This window comes from Cherax quadricarinatus, chromosome 12 (assembly GCF_038502225.1).
Source record: "Cherax quadricarinatus isolate ZL_2023a chromosome 12, ASM3850222v1, whole genome shotgun sequence".
Lineage (NCBI taxonomy): Eukaryota > Metazoa > Arthropoda > Malacostraca > Decapoda > Parastacidae > Cherax > Cherax quadricarinatus.
This window is the reverse complement of record NC_091303.1, coordinates 30,435,926-30,451,312: the sequence shown is the minus strand read 5'-3', so window position 1 is coordinate 30,451,312 and position 15,387 is coordinate 30,435,926. Positions and strand designations below refer to the sequence as shown.

The 15,387-nt window shown below is 46.2% G+C and overlaps 1 protein-coding gene across 1 annotated transcript in view; it reads left to right on the top strand.

The window, feature by feature from the left end:
• The window catches only part of rdgC (retinal degeneration C), a 98,255-nt gene that overhangs the window by 47,344 nt on the left and 35,524 nt on the right, over window positions 1-15,387 (top strand). Inside the window, exon 7 of the mRNA XM_070084369.1 lies at window positions 10,614-10,766. Coding sequence (XP_069940470.1) covers window positions 10,614-10,766 — 153 coding nt within the window. The remainder of the gene's footprint in view (window positions 1-10,613; window positions 10,767-15,387) is intronic.

Genomic DNA, 15,387 nt, shown 5'->3' with positions numbered 1-15,387 from the left:
GCTGCAGTGTGAGAGTGAGCTGTGCTGCAGTGTGAGAGTGAGCTGTGCTGCAGTGTGAGAGTGAGCTGTGGTGCAGTGTGAGAGTGAGCTGCATTGTGAGTGAGCTGTGCTGCAGTGTGAGAGTGAGCTGTGCTGCAGTGTGAGAGTGAGCTGTGCTGCAGTGTGAGAGTGAGCTGTGCTGCAGTGTGAGAGTGAGCTGTGCTGCAGTGTGAGAGTGAGCTGTGCTGCAGTGTGAGGGTGAGATGTGCTGTAGTGTGAGAGTGAGCTGTGCTGCAGTGTGAGAGTGAGCTGTGCTGCAGTGTGAGAGTGAGCTGTGCTGCAGTGTGAGAGTGAGCTGTGCTGCAGTGTGAGAGTGAGCTGTGCTGCAGTGTGAGAGTGAGCTGTGCTGCAGTGTGAGAGTGAGCTGTGCTGCAGTGTGAGAGTGAGCTGTGCTGCAGTGTGAGAGTGAGCTGTGCTGCAGTGTGAGAGTGAGCTGTGCTGCAGTGTGAGAGTGAGCTGTGCTGCAGTGTGAGAGTGAGCTGTGCTGCAGTGTGAGGGGTTGTGGACGTTAGTAACGCTTTTTTGCATTGGTATCACAGAAGGACGCGCCAGATGTGAAGGATGAGAATAAGCTTAGGTCAGGTTAGGTTAAGTTAAGTTAGATTAGTTTAAGTTGGTTAGGTTAGGTTAAGTTAGTTTAAATTAAGTTAGGTTAAGTTTGATTAGAATCGGTTAGGCTAAATTAAGTTTAATTAGATTAGATTAGGGTAAAGTAGGTTTAGTTTAGCTAGGTAGAGGTTAAACTTGGTTAAGTTAGGTTCGCTGACACTAGTCCAGATTGTGACTAGACCACAACTGTTTGTCTCTCTTCCTGACTTATTCTGGTGCTACCACCATGACATACTCTGGTGCTACCACCATGACTTACTCTGGTGCTACCATGACATACTCCGGTGCTACCACCATGACATACTCTGGTGCTACCACCATGACATACTCTGGTGCTACCACCATGACATACTCTGGTGCTACCACCATGACATAATCTGGTGCTACCACCATGACATACTCTGGTGCAACCACCATGACTTACTCTGGTGTTACCATGACATACTCCGGTGCTACCACCATGACATACTCTGGTGCTACCACCATGACATACTCTGGTGCTACCACCATGACATACTCTGGTGCTACCACCATGACATACTCTGGTGCTACCACCATGACATACTCTGGTGCTACCACCATGACATACTCTGGTGCTACCACCATGACATACTCTGGTGCTACCACCATGACATACTCTGGTGCTACCACCATGACATACTCTGGTGCTACCATCATGACATACTCTGGTGCTACCACCATGACATACTCTGGTGCTACCACCATGACATACTCTGGTGCTACCACCATGACTTACTCTGGTGCTACCATGACATACTCCGGTGCTACCACCATGGCATACTCTGGTGCTACCACCATGACATAATCTGGTACTACCACCATGACATACTCTGGTGCTACCACCATGACATGCTCTGGTGCTACCACCATGAAATACTCTGGTGCTACCACCATGACATACTCTGGTGCTACCACCATGACTTACCCTAGTGCTACTACCATGACTTACCCTGGTGCTACCACCATGACATAATCTGGTGCTACTACCATGACTTACTCTGGTGCTACCACCATGACATTCTCTGGTGCTACCACCATGACATACTCTGGTGCTACCACCATGACATTCTCTGGTGCTACCACCATGACATACTCTGGTGCTCCCACCATGACTTACCCTGGTGCTACTACCACGAATTACCATGGTTCTTCCACCATGGCATACTCTGATGCTACCACCATGACATTCTCTGGTGCTACCACCATCACATACTCTGGTGCTACCACCATGACTTACCCTGGTCCTACCACCATGAATTACTCTGGTGCTACCACCATGACATTTTCTGGTGCTAAAACCATGACATACTCTGGTGCTACCACCATGACTTACCCTGGTGCTACCACCAGGACATACTCTGGTGCTACCACCATGACATACTCTGGTGCTACCACCATGACATACCCTGGTGCTACCACCATGACATACTCTGAAGCTACCACCATGGTTTACCCTGGTGCTACCACCATGACATACTCTGGTTCTCCCACCATGATTTACCCTGGTGCTACTACCATGACTTACCCTGGTGCTACCACCATGGCATACTCTGATGCTACCACCATGACATTCTCTGGTGCTACCACCATGACATACTCTGGTGCTACCACCATGACTTACCCTGGTGCTACTACCATGACTTACCCTGGTGCTACCACCATGACATACTCTGATACTACCACCATGACATTCTCTGGTGCTACCACCATGACATACTCTGATGCTACCACCATGACTTACCCTGGTGCTACCACCATGAATTACTCTGGTGCCACCACCATGACATTCTCTGGTGCTACCACCATGACTTACTCTGGTGCTACCACCATGATATACTCTGGTGCTACCACCATGACATACTCTGGTGCTACCACCATGTCATACTCTGGTGCTGCCACCATGACTACCCTTGTGCTACCACCATGACATACTCTGGTGCTACCACCATGACATACTCTGGTGCTACCACCATGACATACTCTGGTGCTACCATCATGACATACTCTGGTGCTACCACCATGACATACTCTGGTGCTACCACCATGACATACTCTGGTGCCACCACCATGACTTACTCTGGTGCTACCATGACATACTCCGGTGCTACCACCATGACACACTCTGGTGCTACCACCATGACATAATCTGGTGCTACCACCATGACATACTCTGGTGCTACCACCATGACATGCTCTGGTGCTACCACCATGAAATACTCTGGTGCTACCACCATGACATACTCTGGTGCTACCACCATGACTTACCCTAGTGCTACTACCATGACTTACCCTGGTGCTACCACCATGACATAATCTGGTGCTACTACCATGACTTACTCTGGTGCTACCACCATGACATTCTCTGGTGCTTCCACCATGACATACTCTGGTGCTACCACCATGACATTCTCTGGTGCTACCACCATGACATACTATGGTGCTCCCACCATGACTTACCCTGGTGCTACTACCATGAATTACCATGGTGCTTCCACCATGGCATATTCTGATGCTACCACCATGACATTCTCTGGTGCTACCACCATGACATACTCTGGTGCTACCACCATGACTTACCCTGGTCCTACCACCATGAATTACTCTGGTGCTACCACCATGACATTTTCTGGTGCTACCACCATGACATACTCTGGTGCTACCACCATGACTTACCCTGGTGCTACCACCAGGACATACTCTGGTGCTACCACCATGACATACTCTGGTGCTACCACCATGACATACCCTGGTGCTACCACCATGACATACTCTGAAGCTACCACCATGGTTTACCCTGGTGCTACCACCATGACATACTCTGGTTCTCCCACCATGATTTACCCTGGTGCTACTACCATGACTTACCCTGGTGCTACCACCATGGCATACTCTGATGCTACCACCATGACATTCTCTGGTGCTACCACCATGACATACTCTGGTGCTACCACCAAGACTTACCTTGGTGCTACTACCATGACTTACCCTGGTGCTACCACCATGACATACTCTGATGCTACCACCATGACATTCTCTGGTGCTACCACCACGACATACTCTGATGCTACCACCATGACTTACCCTGGTGCTACCACCATGAATTACTCTGGTGCCACTAACATGACATTCTCTGGTGCTACCACCATGACTTACTCTGGTGCTACCACCATGATATACTCTGGTGCTACCACCATGACATACTCTGGTGCTACCACCATGACATACTCTGGTGCTGCCACCATGACTACCCTTGTGCTACCACCATGACATACTCTGGTGCTACCATCATGATATACTCTGGTGCTACCAGCATGACATACTCTGGTGCTACCACCATGACATACTCTGGTGCTACCAACATGAAATACTCTCGTGCTACCATCATGACATACTCTATTGCTACCACTATGCCTTACCCTGGTGCTACTACCATGATTTACAATGCTGCTACCACCATGACATACTCTGGTGCTACCACCATGCCATACTCCGGTGCTACCACCATGACATACCCTGGTGCTACCACCATGACATTCTCTGATGCTACTAACATGACTTACACTGCTGCTGCCACCATGACATACTCTGGTTCTACCACCATGACATACTCTGGTGGTACCACCATGACATACTCTAGTGCTACCACCATGACTTGCCCTAATGCTACTACCATGACTTACCCTGGTGCTACCACCATGACATAATCTGGTTCTACTACCATGACTTACCCAAGTGCTACCACCATGGCACGCTCTGGTGCTACCACCATGACATACTCTGGTGCTACCACCATGACATACTCTAGTGCTACCACCATGACATACTCTGGTGCTACCACCATGACATACTCTGGTGCTACTAAGATGACATACCCTGGTACTACCACCATGACATACTCTGGTGCTACCGCCATGACATACTCTGGTGCTACTACCATTACTTACCCTGGTGCTACCACCATGACATACTCTGGAGCTACCACCATGACATAATCTGGTGCTACTACCATGACATACTCTGGTGCTACCACCATGGCATGCTCTGGTGCTACCACCATGACATACTCTGGTGCTACCACCATGACATACTCTGGTGCTACCACCATGACATACTATGGTGCTACCACCATGACATACTCTGGTGCTAACACCATGAGTTACACTGATGCTACTACCATGACTTACCCTGGTGCTACCACCATGACATACTCTGGTGCTACCACCATGACATACTCTGGTGCTACCACTATGACTTACCCTGGTGCTACCACCATGAATTACTCTGGAGCCACCACCATGATATACTCTGGTGCTACCACAATGATATACTCTGGTGCTACCAACATGACATACTCTGGTGCTGCCACCATGACTTACCCTGGTGCTACCACCATGGCATGCTCTGGTGCTACCACCATGACATACTCTGGTGCTATCCCCATGACATACTCTGGTGCTACCACCATGACATACTCTGGTGCTACCACCATGATATACTCTGGTGCTACCACCATGACTTACCCTGGTGCTACCACCATGACATATTCTGGTGCTACCGCCATGACATACTCTGGTGCTACCACCATGATATACTCTGGTGCTACCACCATGACATACTCTGGTGCTACCACCATGACTTACCCTGGTGCTACCACCATGACATACTCTGGTGCTACCGCCATGACATACTCTGGTGCTACCACCATGACATACTCTGGTGCTCCCACCATGACATACTCTGTTGCTACCACCATGATTTACCCTGGTGCTACCACCATGACATACTCAGGTGCTAACACCATGAGTTACCCTGATGCTACTACCATGACTTACCCTGGTGCTACCACCATGACATACTCTGGTGCTACCATCATGACATACTCTGGTGCTACCACCATGACATACTCTGGTGCTACCACCATGACATACTCTGGTGCTACCACCATGACTTACCCTGGTGCTACCATAATAACATACTCTGGTGCTAACACCATGATATACTCTGGTGCTACCACCATGACATACCCTGTTGGTACCACCATGACGTTCTCTGGTCCTACCATCATGACTTACCCTGGTGCTACTACCATGACTTACCCTGGTGCTACCACCATGACATTCTCTGGTGCTACCACCATGACGTACTCTGGTCCTACCATCATGACTTACCCTGGTGCTACTACCATGACTTACCCTGGTGCTACCACCATGACTTACCCTGGTGCTACCACCATGACTTACTCTGGTGCTACCACCATGACATACTCTGATGCTACCAACATGACATTCTCTGGTGCTACCACCATGACATACTCTGGTGCTACCACCATGACTTACCCTGGTGCTACCACCATGAATTACTCTGGTGCCACCACCATGACATTCTCTGGTGCTACCACCATGACTTACTCTGGTGCTACCACCATGATATACTCTGGTGCTACCACCATGACACACTCGGGTGCTACCACCATGACATACTCTGGTGCTGCCACCATGACTTACCCTGGTGCTACCACCATGACATACTCTGGTGCTACCACCATGACATACTCTGGTGCTACCACCATGATATACTCTGGTGCTACCACCATGACATACTCTGGTGCTACCACCATGACATACTCTTGTGCTACCACCATGACATACTCTGGTGCTACCACTATGACTTACCCTGGTGCTACTACCATGACTTACAATGGTGCTACCACCATGACATACTCTGGTGCTACCACCATGACCTACTCCGGTGCTACCACCATGACATACCCTGGTGCTACCACCATGACATTCTCTGATGCTACTACCATCACTTACACTGGTGCTGCCACCATGACATACTCTGGTGCTACCACCATGACATACTCTGGTGCTACCACCATGACCTGCCCTAGTGCTACTACCATGACTTACCCTGGTGCTACCACCATGACATAATCTTGTGCTACTACCATGACTTACCCTGGTGCTACCACCATGGCATGCTCTGGTGCTACCACCATGACATACTCTGGTGCTACCACCATGACATACTCTGGTGCTACCACCATGACATACTCTGGTGCTACCACCACGACATGCTCTGGTGCTACTACCATGACATACCCTGGTGCTACCAACATGACATACTCTGGTGCTACCGCCATGACATACTCTGGTGCTACTACCATGACTTACCCTGGTGCTACCGCCATGACATAATCTGGTGCTACTACCATGACATACTCTGGTACTGCCACCATGGCATGCTCTGTTGCTACCACCATGACATACTCTGGTGCTACCACCATGACATACTCTGGTGCTACCACCATGACATACTCTGGTGCTACCACCATGACATACTCTGGTGCTACAACCATGATTTACCCTGGTGCTACCACCATGACATACTCTGGTGCTACCACCATGACATACTCTGGTGCTACCACCATGACATACTCTGGTGCTACCACCATGACTTACCCTGGTGCTACCACCATGACAAACTCTGGTGCTAACACCGTGAGTTACCCTGATGCTACTACCATTACTTACCCTGGTGCTACCACCATGACATACTCTGGTGCTACCACCATGACTTACCTTGGTGCTACCATCATGAATTACTCTGGTGCCACCACCATGACATACTCTAGTGCTACCACCATGACTTACCTTGGTGCTACCACCATGAATTACTCTGGTGCCACCACCATGACATACTCTAGTGCTACCACCATGACTTACTCTGGTGCTACCACCATGATATACTCTGGTGCTACCACCATGACATACTCTGGTGCTACCACCATGACATACTCTGGTGCTGCCACCATGACTTACCCTGGTGCTACCACCATGTCATGCTCTGGTGCTACCACCATGACATACTCTGGTGCTACCACTATGACATACTCTGGTGCTAATATTATGACATACTCTGGTGCTACCACCATGACATACTCTGGTGCTACCACCATGACATACTCTGGTGCTACCACCATGACTTACCTTGGTGCTACCACCATGACATACTCTGGTGCTAACACCATGAGTTACCCTGATGCTACTACCATGACTTACCCTGGTGCTACCACCATGACATACTCTGGTGCTACCACCATGACATACTCTGGTGCTACCACCGTGACATACTCTGGTGCTACTACCATGACATACCCTGGTGCTACCTCCATGACATACTCTGGTGCTACCGCCATGACATACTCTGGTGCTACTACCATGACTTACCCTGGTGCTACCACCATGACATAATCTGGTGCTACTACCATGACATACTCTGGTGCTACCACCATGGCATGCTCTGGTGCTACCACCATAACATACTCTGGTGCTACCACCATGACATACTCTGGTGCTACTAGCATGACATACCCTGGTGCTACCACCATGACATACTCTGGTTCTACCGCCATGACATACTCTGGTGCTACTACCATGACTTACCCTGGTGCTACCACCATGACATAATCTGGTGCTACTACCATGACATACTCTGGTGCTACCACCATGGCATGCTCTGGTGCTACCACCATGACATACTCTGGTGCTACCACCATGACATACTCTGGTGCTACCACCATGACATACTCTGGTGCTACCACCATGACTTACCCTGGTGCTACCACCATGACATACTCTGGTGCTACCGCCATTACATACTCTGGTGCTACCACCATGACATACTCTGGTGCTACCACCATGACATGCTCTGGTGCTACCACCATGACTTACCCTGGTGCTACCACCATGACATACTCTGGTGCTAACACCATGAGTTACCCTGATGCTACTACCATGACTTACCCTGGTGCTACCACCATGACATACTCTGGTGCTACCACCATGACATACTCTGGTGCTACCACCATGACATACTCTGGTGCTACCACCATGACTTACCCTGGTGCTACCACCACGAATTACTCTGGTGCCACCACCATGACAGTCTCTGGTGCTACCACCATGACTTACTCTGGTGCTACCACCATGATATACTCTGGTGCTACCACCATGATATACTCTGGTGCTACCACCATGACATACTCTGGTGCTGCCACCATGACTTACCCTGGTGCTACCACCATGGCATGCTCTGGTGCTACCACCATGACATACTCTGGTGCTACCACCATGACATACTCTGGTGCTACCACCATGACATACTCTGGTGCTACCACCATGACATACTCTGGTGCTACCACCATGACTTACCCTGGTGCTACCACCATGACATACTCTGGTGCTACCGCCATGACATACTCTGGTGCTACCACCATGACATACTCTTGTGCTACCACCATGACATACTCTGGTGCTACCACCACGACTTATCCTGGTGCTACCACCATGACATACTCTGGTGCTAACACCATGAGTTACCCTGATGCTACTACCATGACTTACCCTGGTGCTACTACCATGACATACTCTGGTGCTACCACCATGACATACTCTGGTGCTACCACCATGACATACTCTGGTGCTACCACCATGACATACTCTGGTGCTACCACCATGACATTCCCTGTTGCTACCTCCATGACGTACTCTGGTCCTACCATCATGACTTACCCTGGTGCTACTACCATGACTTACCCTGGTGCTACCACCATGACATTCTCTGGTGCTACCACCATGACGTACTCTGGTCCTACCATCATGACTTACCCTGGTGCTGCTACCATGACTTTCCCCGGTGCTACCACCATGACTTACCCTGGTGCTACCACCATGACTTACTCTGGTGCTTCCACCATGACTTACCCCTGGTGCTACCACTCTGACTTACCATGGTGCTGCCACATGTCTTACTCTGGTGCTACCACCATGACTTACCCTGGTGCTACCACCATGACTTACCCTGGTGCTAACACCATGACTTGCCCTGGTGCTACCACCCTGACTTACCCTGGTGCTGCCACCGTGAATTACTCTGGTGCTACAACCATGACTTACCACTATTGCTGCCACCATGAGTTACTCTGATGCTACCACCATGACTTACCCTGGTGATACTACCATGAATTACCCTGGTGCTACCACCATGACTTACCCTGGTGCTACCATTATGACTTACCCTAGTGCTACCACCATGAATTACTCTGGTGCTACCCCCGTGAATTAATCTGGTGCTACCACCATGACTTAACTCTGGTGCTACCACCATAACTTGCCCTGGTGCTGCTACCATTACTTAACCCGGGTGCTACCACAAAGACTTACCCTTGTGCTACCACCATGGCTTGCCTCTTGTGCTACCACCATGACTTAACCCTGGTGCTATCGCCATGACTTAACCCTGGTGCTACCACCATGGCTTAACCCTGGTGCTATCACCATGACTCACCTCTGGTGCTACCACCATGACTTACACTTAGTGCTACCAACATGACTTGCACCTGGTTCTACCACTATGACTTACACCTGGTGCTATCACCATGTCTTACACCTTTTGCTACCGCCATGACTTACACCTGGTGCTACCATGACTTACACCTGGTGCTATCACCATGACCTCCTAAGGTTCAATCTGCGTCACTTCCTTGGCTATATAACCTTATTCAGTTGTTGGCAACACTGCTCCACCGCCGGGTTTGTTGCCTCACTAAATTTCCAGGATGAGGCACCGGGTGATATAAAACCTACTTTTAAAATAATCTGTTATCAAACCATAGGTTAGGTCTAAGTTCATAGGTTTAATTTATAACATACTGATCCTAATGCTATTGTTGCGCAGTATTAGTATGCCCATCATACACTTGGTGACTATTTCTGTAGAAGGTTTTTATTATCATAACCTGTGAATATATCATAATTATTTTTTATGTATATTTGAGTTTTGTTTCTGAATTGTAGGGAGGGAGAGAGGTAGCTGGCAAAGTTCCTCACTTTCCTAGAGGGCAGGACGCTTATTAACCCTGGTGTTTATACCCCCTACAGGCGCCTCACGGGCCCAGGATCCTTCGGCTACTGGAGGAGGTATACCGCTGGCTGCCTCTTGTCACTGTCATCGATAACAAGGTGATGGTGGTCCACGGTGGCATCTCCAGCGACACTGACCTCAGCTACATCACAAACATCGACAGGAGCAAGGTTGAGAGCATTAGTGTGTCTCTTCAGCACCGGTTCTCTGATGTTCTTAAAGAGCTCTTCTTCTTCTTCTTCTTCTTCTTTTTCTTCTTCTTCTTCTTCTTCTTCTTCTTCTTCTTCTTCTTCTTCTTCTTCTTCTTCTTCTTCTTCTTCTTCTTCTTCTTCTTCTTCTTCTAAAGAAGTACAGCTTGCCCCTCTTCTTTCCGGAATCAACCCTGATTTCTGCCCACCTCGCTTTTTCACTGAGGAGTTCGGCAAATAAATTTCCTGATTTTTTTATTTTTCCTTGGCTTGCCTCTCCGACACCCCGCTTCACCACCTTAAAGCACACAGCTTTAATTAAACCTTCACTAATTGCATGCGCTTTCTTCTGCTTCTCTGTTTCGCGGGAAACCTCAAAACATACTTCCATTACTCTGAAGGAAAGCACCACCCTTATCCAGTTACTACAATTTAGCACTACTCACACGTTTTCGTATGTGTATGCGTGTGTACTCGCCAATTTGTACTCACCTGTTCGTGGTTGCAGAGATCGAGTCGTAGCTCAGACTCTTCGCCGTGTCGTTACTAGGTCCATTTTGTACATGAATGGTATACAATAGTGACAAGATGCAAATTAGATACATGTGCAACATCTGGGTATCTTTATTGTAGACGTTCCGCCATCCAGTGGTTTTATCAATACAAATTCAAGGACATAATTGGAAGACAGAAGAACTATATACAAAAGATGAGGTAATCAGTCCCTCAGTTGGAGTTGGTCTGAAGAGCACCGTAGTCGTGAAGATTCTGGAGCACAGGCAATGTGGCATGCAAAGAGTACGTAACCTTTATTCGGTGCATGTACACACCCTCATTTACAGGCTATCTCCCCCAACCAGCGAACCAGGTGACTGAGGGTTGACGATGGGGCCCCGTCGTTCAACCAGTACCCAGGTTCCAGCCAATGAGAAGATGGTTTTGGCAATCGCAGAGGTTATGTGGGTACCACTCTCCTGTCTGCCCTTGTCATTCTCATTCTAGAGCTGGTTGAAGCACGGTCTGCTCTCTAGTGGCTTCTATTCTGCCTTGCTTACCGTGGAGTGCACTAATTCCTATTGCTGTACATAGTGTATATAGTGTACGTACTTCTGTTATAAATTGGTGAAGGATAATATAAGTCAAAAGTTTTCTGCTGTGTTTATTTTGCTCCCTTTACACCCAGGATAACAGGCCATTTGGACTCCTGGGTTGTAAGAAGGCAAGAACGCTTATATACTAGCGACAGGTGGAAAGGGACGGGTAGCAGACGAGGGCATAGGCATAGTCACTGGTAGGGGGGATTTCCCAGTGGAAGTAGGTCATACCCAAGGCACGGGTTAGTGGTGGTGGTGGTGGTAGTAGTGGTAGTAGTAGCCGTGAAGAAGGTTATGTAGATGTCCTCTGAACCATCATGGAATTTTGGTTCAGAGGACATCAACATAACCTTAATGGCTGCTACTACTGCTGCTGCTGCTGCTGCTGCTGCTGCTACTACTACTACTACTACTACTACTACTACTACTACTACTACTACTACTACTACTACTACTACTACTACTACTACCACCACCACCACCACTAACCCGTGCCTAGGGTATGACCTACTTCCACTGGGAAATCCCTCCTACCAGTGACTATGCCTATGCCCTCGTCTGCTACCCGTCCCTTTCCACCTGTCGCTAGTAAATAAGTGCCAGCCTTCTTGGCTGTGCTCCAGAATCTTCACGAATACAATGCTCTTCACACTGACTCCAAGGCTGAGGGACTGATTACCTCATCTTTTGTATATAGTTCTTCTGTCTTCCAATTATGTCCCTGAATTTGTATTGAAAAAGCCACTGGATGGCGAAACGTCTACAATAAAAATACCCATATGTTGAGCATGTCTAATTTTTCATTAGGTCCATTTTCTCCCACTTTGGTGTTTGAATAACAAAACATTAAATTTTCAGCTAAGAATTAAAACTATAGCTACATACACCTGAATTATATAATAAGAAATTTAGCTAGATAATTCAAGACAAAACCTCACACAGTAGTGTGCATATTAATTGGGACAGTGATGAAATAAGCCATTTATTTGGAAAATTATTGTTTATTTCAAAAATACATGGTAATGATATGGCAGATAATTGATTTAATAAGGTAAATGACTACCCTTTACTTTTATAAGCATTGCTACACTCTTTAGCATAGAGCTGACCAATGTTGAACATATTTTGGCAAGTTGTTCGTCATGGTACCTGGTCCAAATAACAGCAGCAGTTAGCTTCTCCACAGTTGAACAGTTCTGTTTCGCGATCCTGCGTTTGGTTATTGCCCATAGATTCTCAGTTGGGTTGAGGTAAGGAGAGTTTCCATGCCAATTAAGAACACTTAGCCAACTCTCTTCGAAGAATGGAGCAAGATCCTGCTGGAAAATACCTTCTCCATCAGGAAAGTCTCTATCAACAATGGAAAGTAAGTGAGTTATCAGAATTTCCTTGTATGTGTCACTGTTCATCCTTCCCTCAACAATAACAAGCCGTCCAGGGCTTTTAGCAATAAAACCCCTCCAAACATCTTCTTAGGTGGGTGTTTTGGCACTTTCTGAATGTATCCATTCTCACTACCATTGATATATATCCATGTACTTAAAATTGCACCTCAATCTGAAAATATAACTTTTCTCCGTTCATCTGTCATCCATCCCTTATGATTGGGTACCCATCGCAGGTATTTTTTCTTTATAACAGCAGTCAATAATAGTTTCTTTACCGGCTTTTAGGCAGTTTTGCCAACTTCAAGGAGCCTTCGTCCAACAGTTGAAGAATCAACATTTACGCCAGCTGAAGCCAAATTTCTCTGTAGATCTTTGCTAGTTTTCTTGGGATCTTTCACACTATTTCATATGATTACCTAGTCATCGTGAGGTTTTGTATTGCGTTTTCTTCCACATCTTCCTTGACGCAGCGCTCCACAATCACCAGTGTCGTTCTAGGCTCAAATTTTCGACGATCTGCCTGATGCTTAAATCAGCATGTTTTCTAAGAGCTACAATACTTGCACGCTTCCTAAGTGTAACAGCTATCATGAATTTGGCAAAACCACATTCACTCATGTAGCACACTTGTAGGAACAGCATTACAGAACAACAGCTGTTGTAGCACTTACGAGAGTCACAGGGTAACACCACAGCTGGATGGTTGCCAGAAGTCGGTAGTAAGCTCTTAATTAAATTAATTAAGCCGAAGACTAGGATATATGTGATAACACCAAATTTACTCCTCTCCCAATTAATTTGCACACTACGTCTTAAGTATGACTATATCTTTACCTGTGGTCACAAACGCCTCACAATTACTTCTCAAGTGAATAATCTAAAAATAGGATAGAAAATATGATTTATTAAATCATAGAAAAGTTAATTTTTTTATATAAAACTCTTGAAATTAATATTTAGTATATTTCAAAATTATTTTTTTACGGCTCAAAATCTATTTTTTATTTAATTACTTATTCGACTCAGACGAAAGTAACAGCCTCTGTCTTTCATATCAAGTCTTTGACTATCATTTAATGTACTAAAACCGCTGATAATGAGGATATTACTTTCTGCCAATACAAATAAAAACTTAGTGAGATGTTGAAAATGAGAACAACAAAAGCTTTATTTACACCAAGTGGAGACTTTTCACTCATATTTTTTGCAAAAAATTATATTATTTCGTGAGTAGCAACAGCCACACTTTCAGCGACGAAGCGAATCCTAGCCATAACATTAGATTTACAAGTTCACTCATTCTGAGTAGTTACACCCGTCTATGAGGCAGCAGTGTCGCTTGTCCCTCGCTCTCACAAAAAAAAAAAAATGAAAGTTAATTTTCTAAAACGTAAGTGTGACCACTTCTCATTTACATTGCCTAGTTAAATACGTGTTTTAAACTCTCAGATTCTCTTGCAAATTTGTTAAAAGTTCATAGGCCATCTAAGACCCTTACAAACTTGCGCTTCATGTGAGAGAAACTTTCTAAATTTCCCATGGGTTTTCAGCATGCTGGTACATTATTTCTGACCTCTATCCTAAGTTTGAGAACCACAAAGCTAGGATAACCTTAGCCTAGAATAATCTAGCCGAGGATAACCTAAACTAGGATGTCCTAACAGAGCCAGATAGCATGACTAATTTCCATTACGGTCTTGGTGTGTTGTAGCATCTCAATCACCTGTCTGTCCTCGGGATTTTCTAAAAATAATGATACAAACAGTAGTTCAAATACAACTTCTGAAATTACAACTCATAACTTATAATAGGCCTACACTATTATTATTATTATTATTATTATTATTATTATTATTATTATTATTATTATTATTATTATTATTATTATTATTATTATTATTATTATTATATTTGCTATAAAACTGTACGGAAAAAGTGTTTGGTGTTCATCTGAATACAAAGTTACAGCAAGTGCCAGAGTGTTGCGCTGGTTTTAGTTCCTCAGTCTTTCAGAATTAAAGATAAGATAGTCTGGACACAATTTGTTAACAGTTTTGTAAACAGTTAATTTTCAGCGCTTTTTCTGTTTTACACTGACTTGTTTGGGTTGAATGGTGTCCT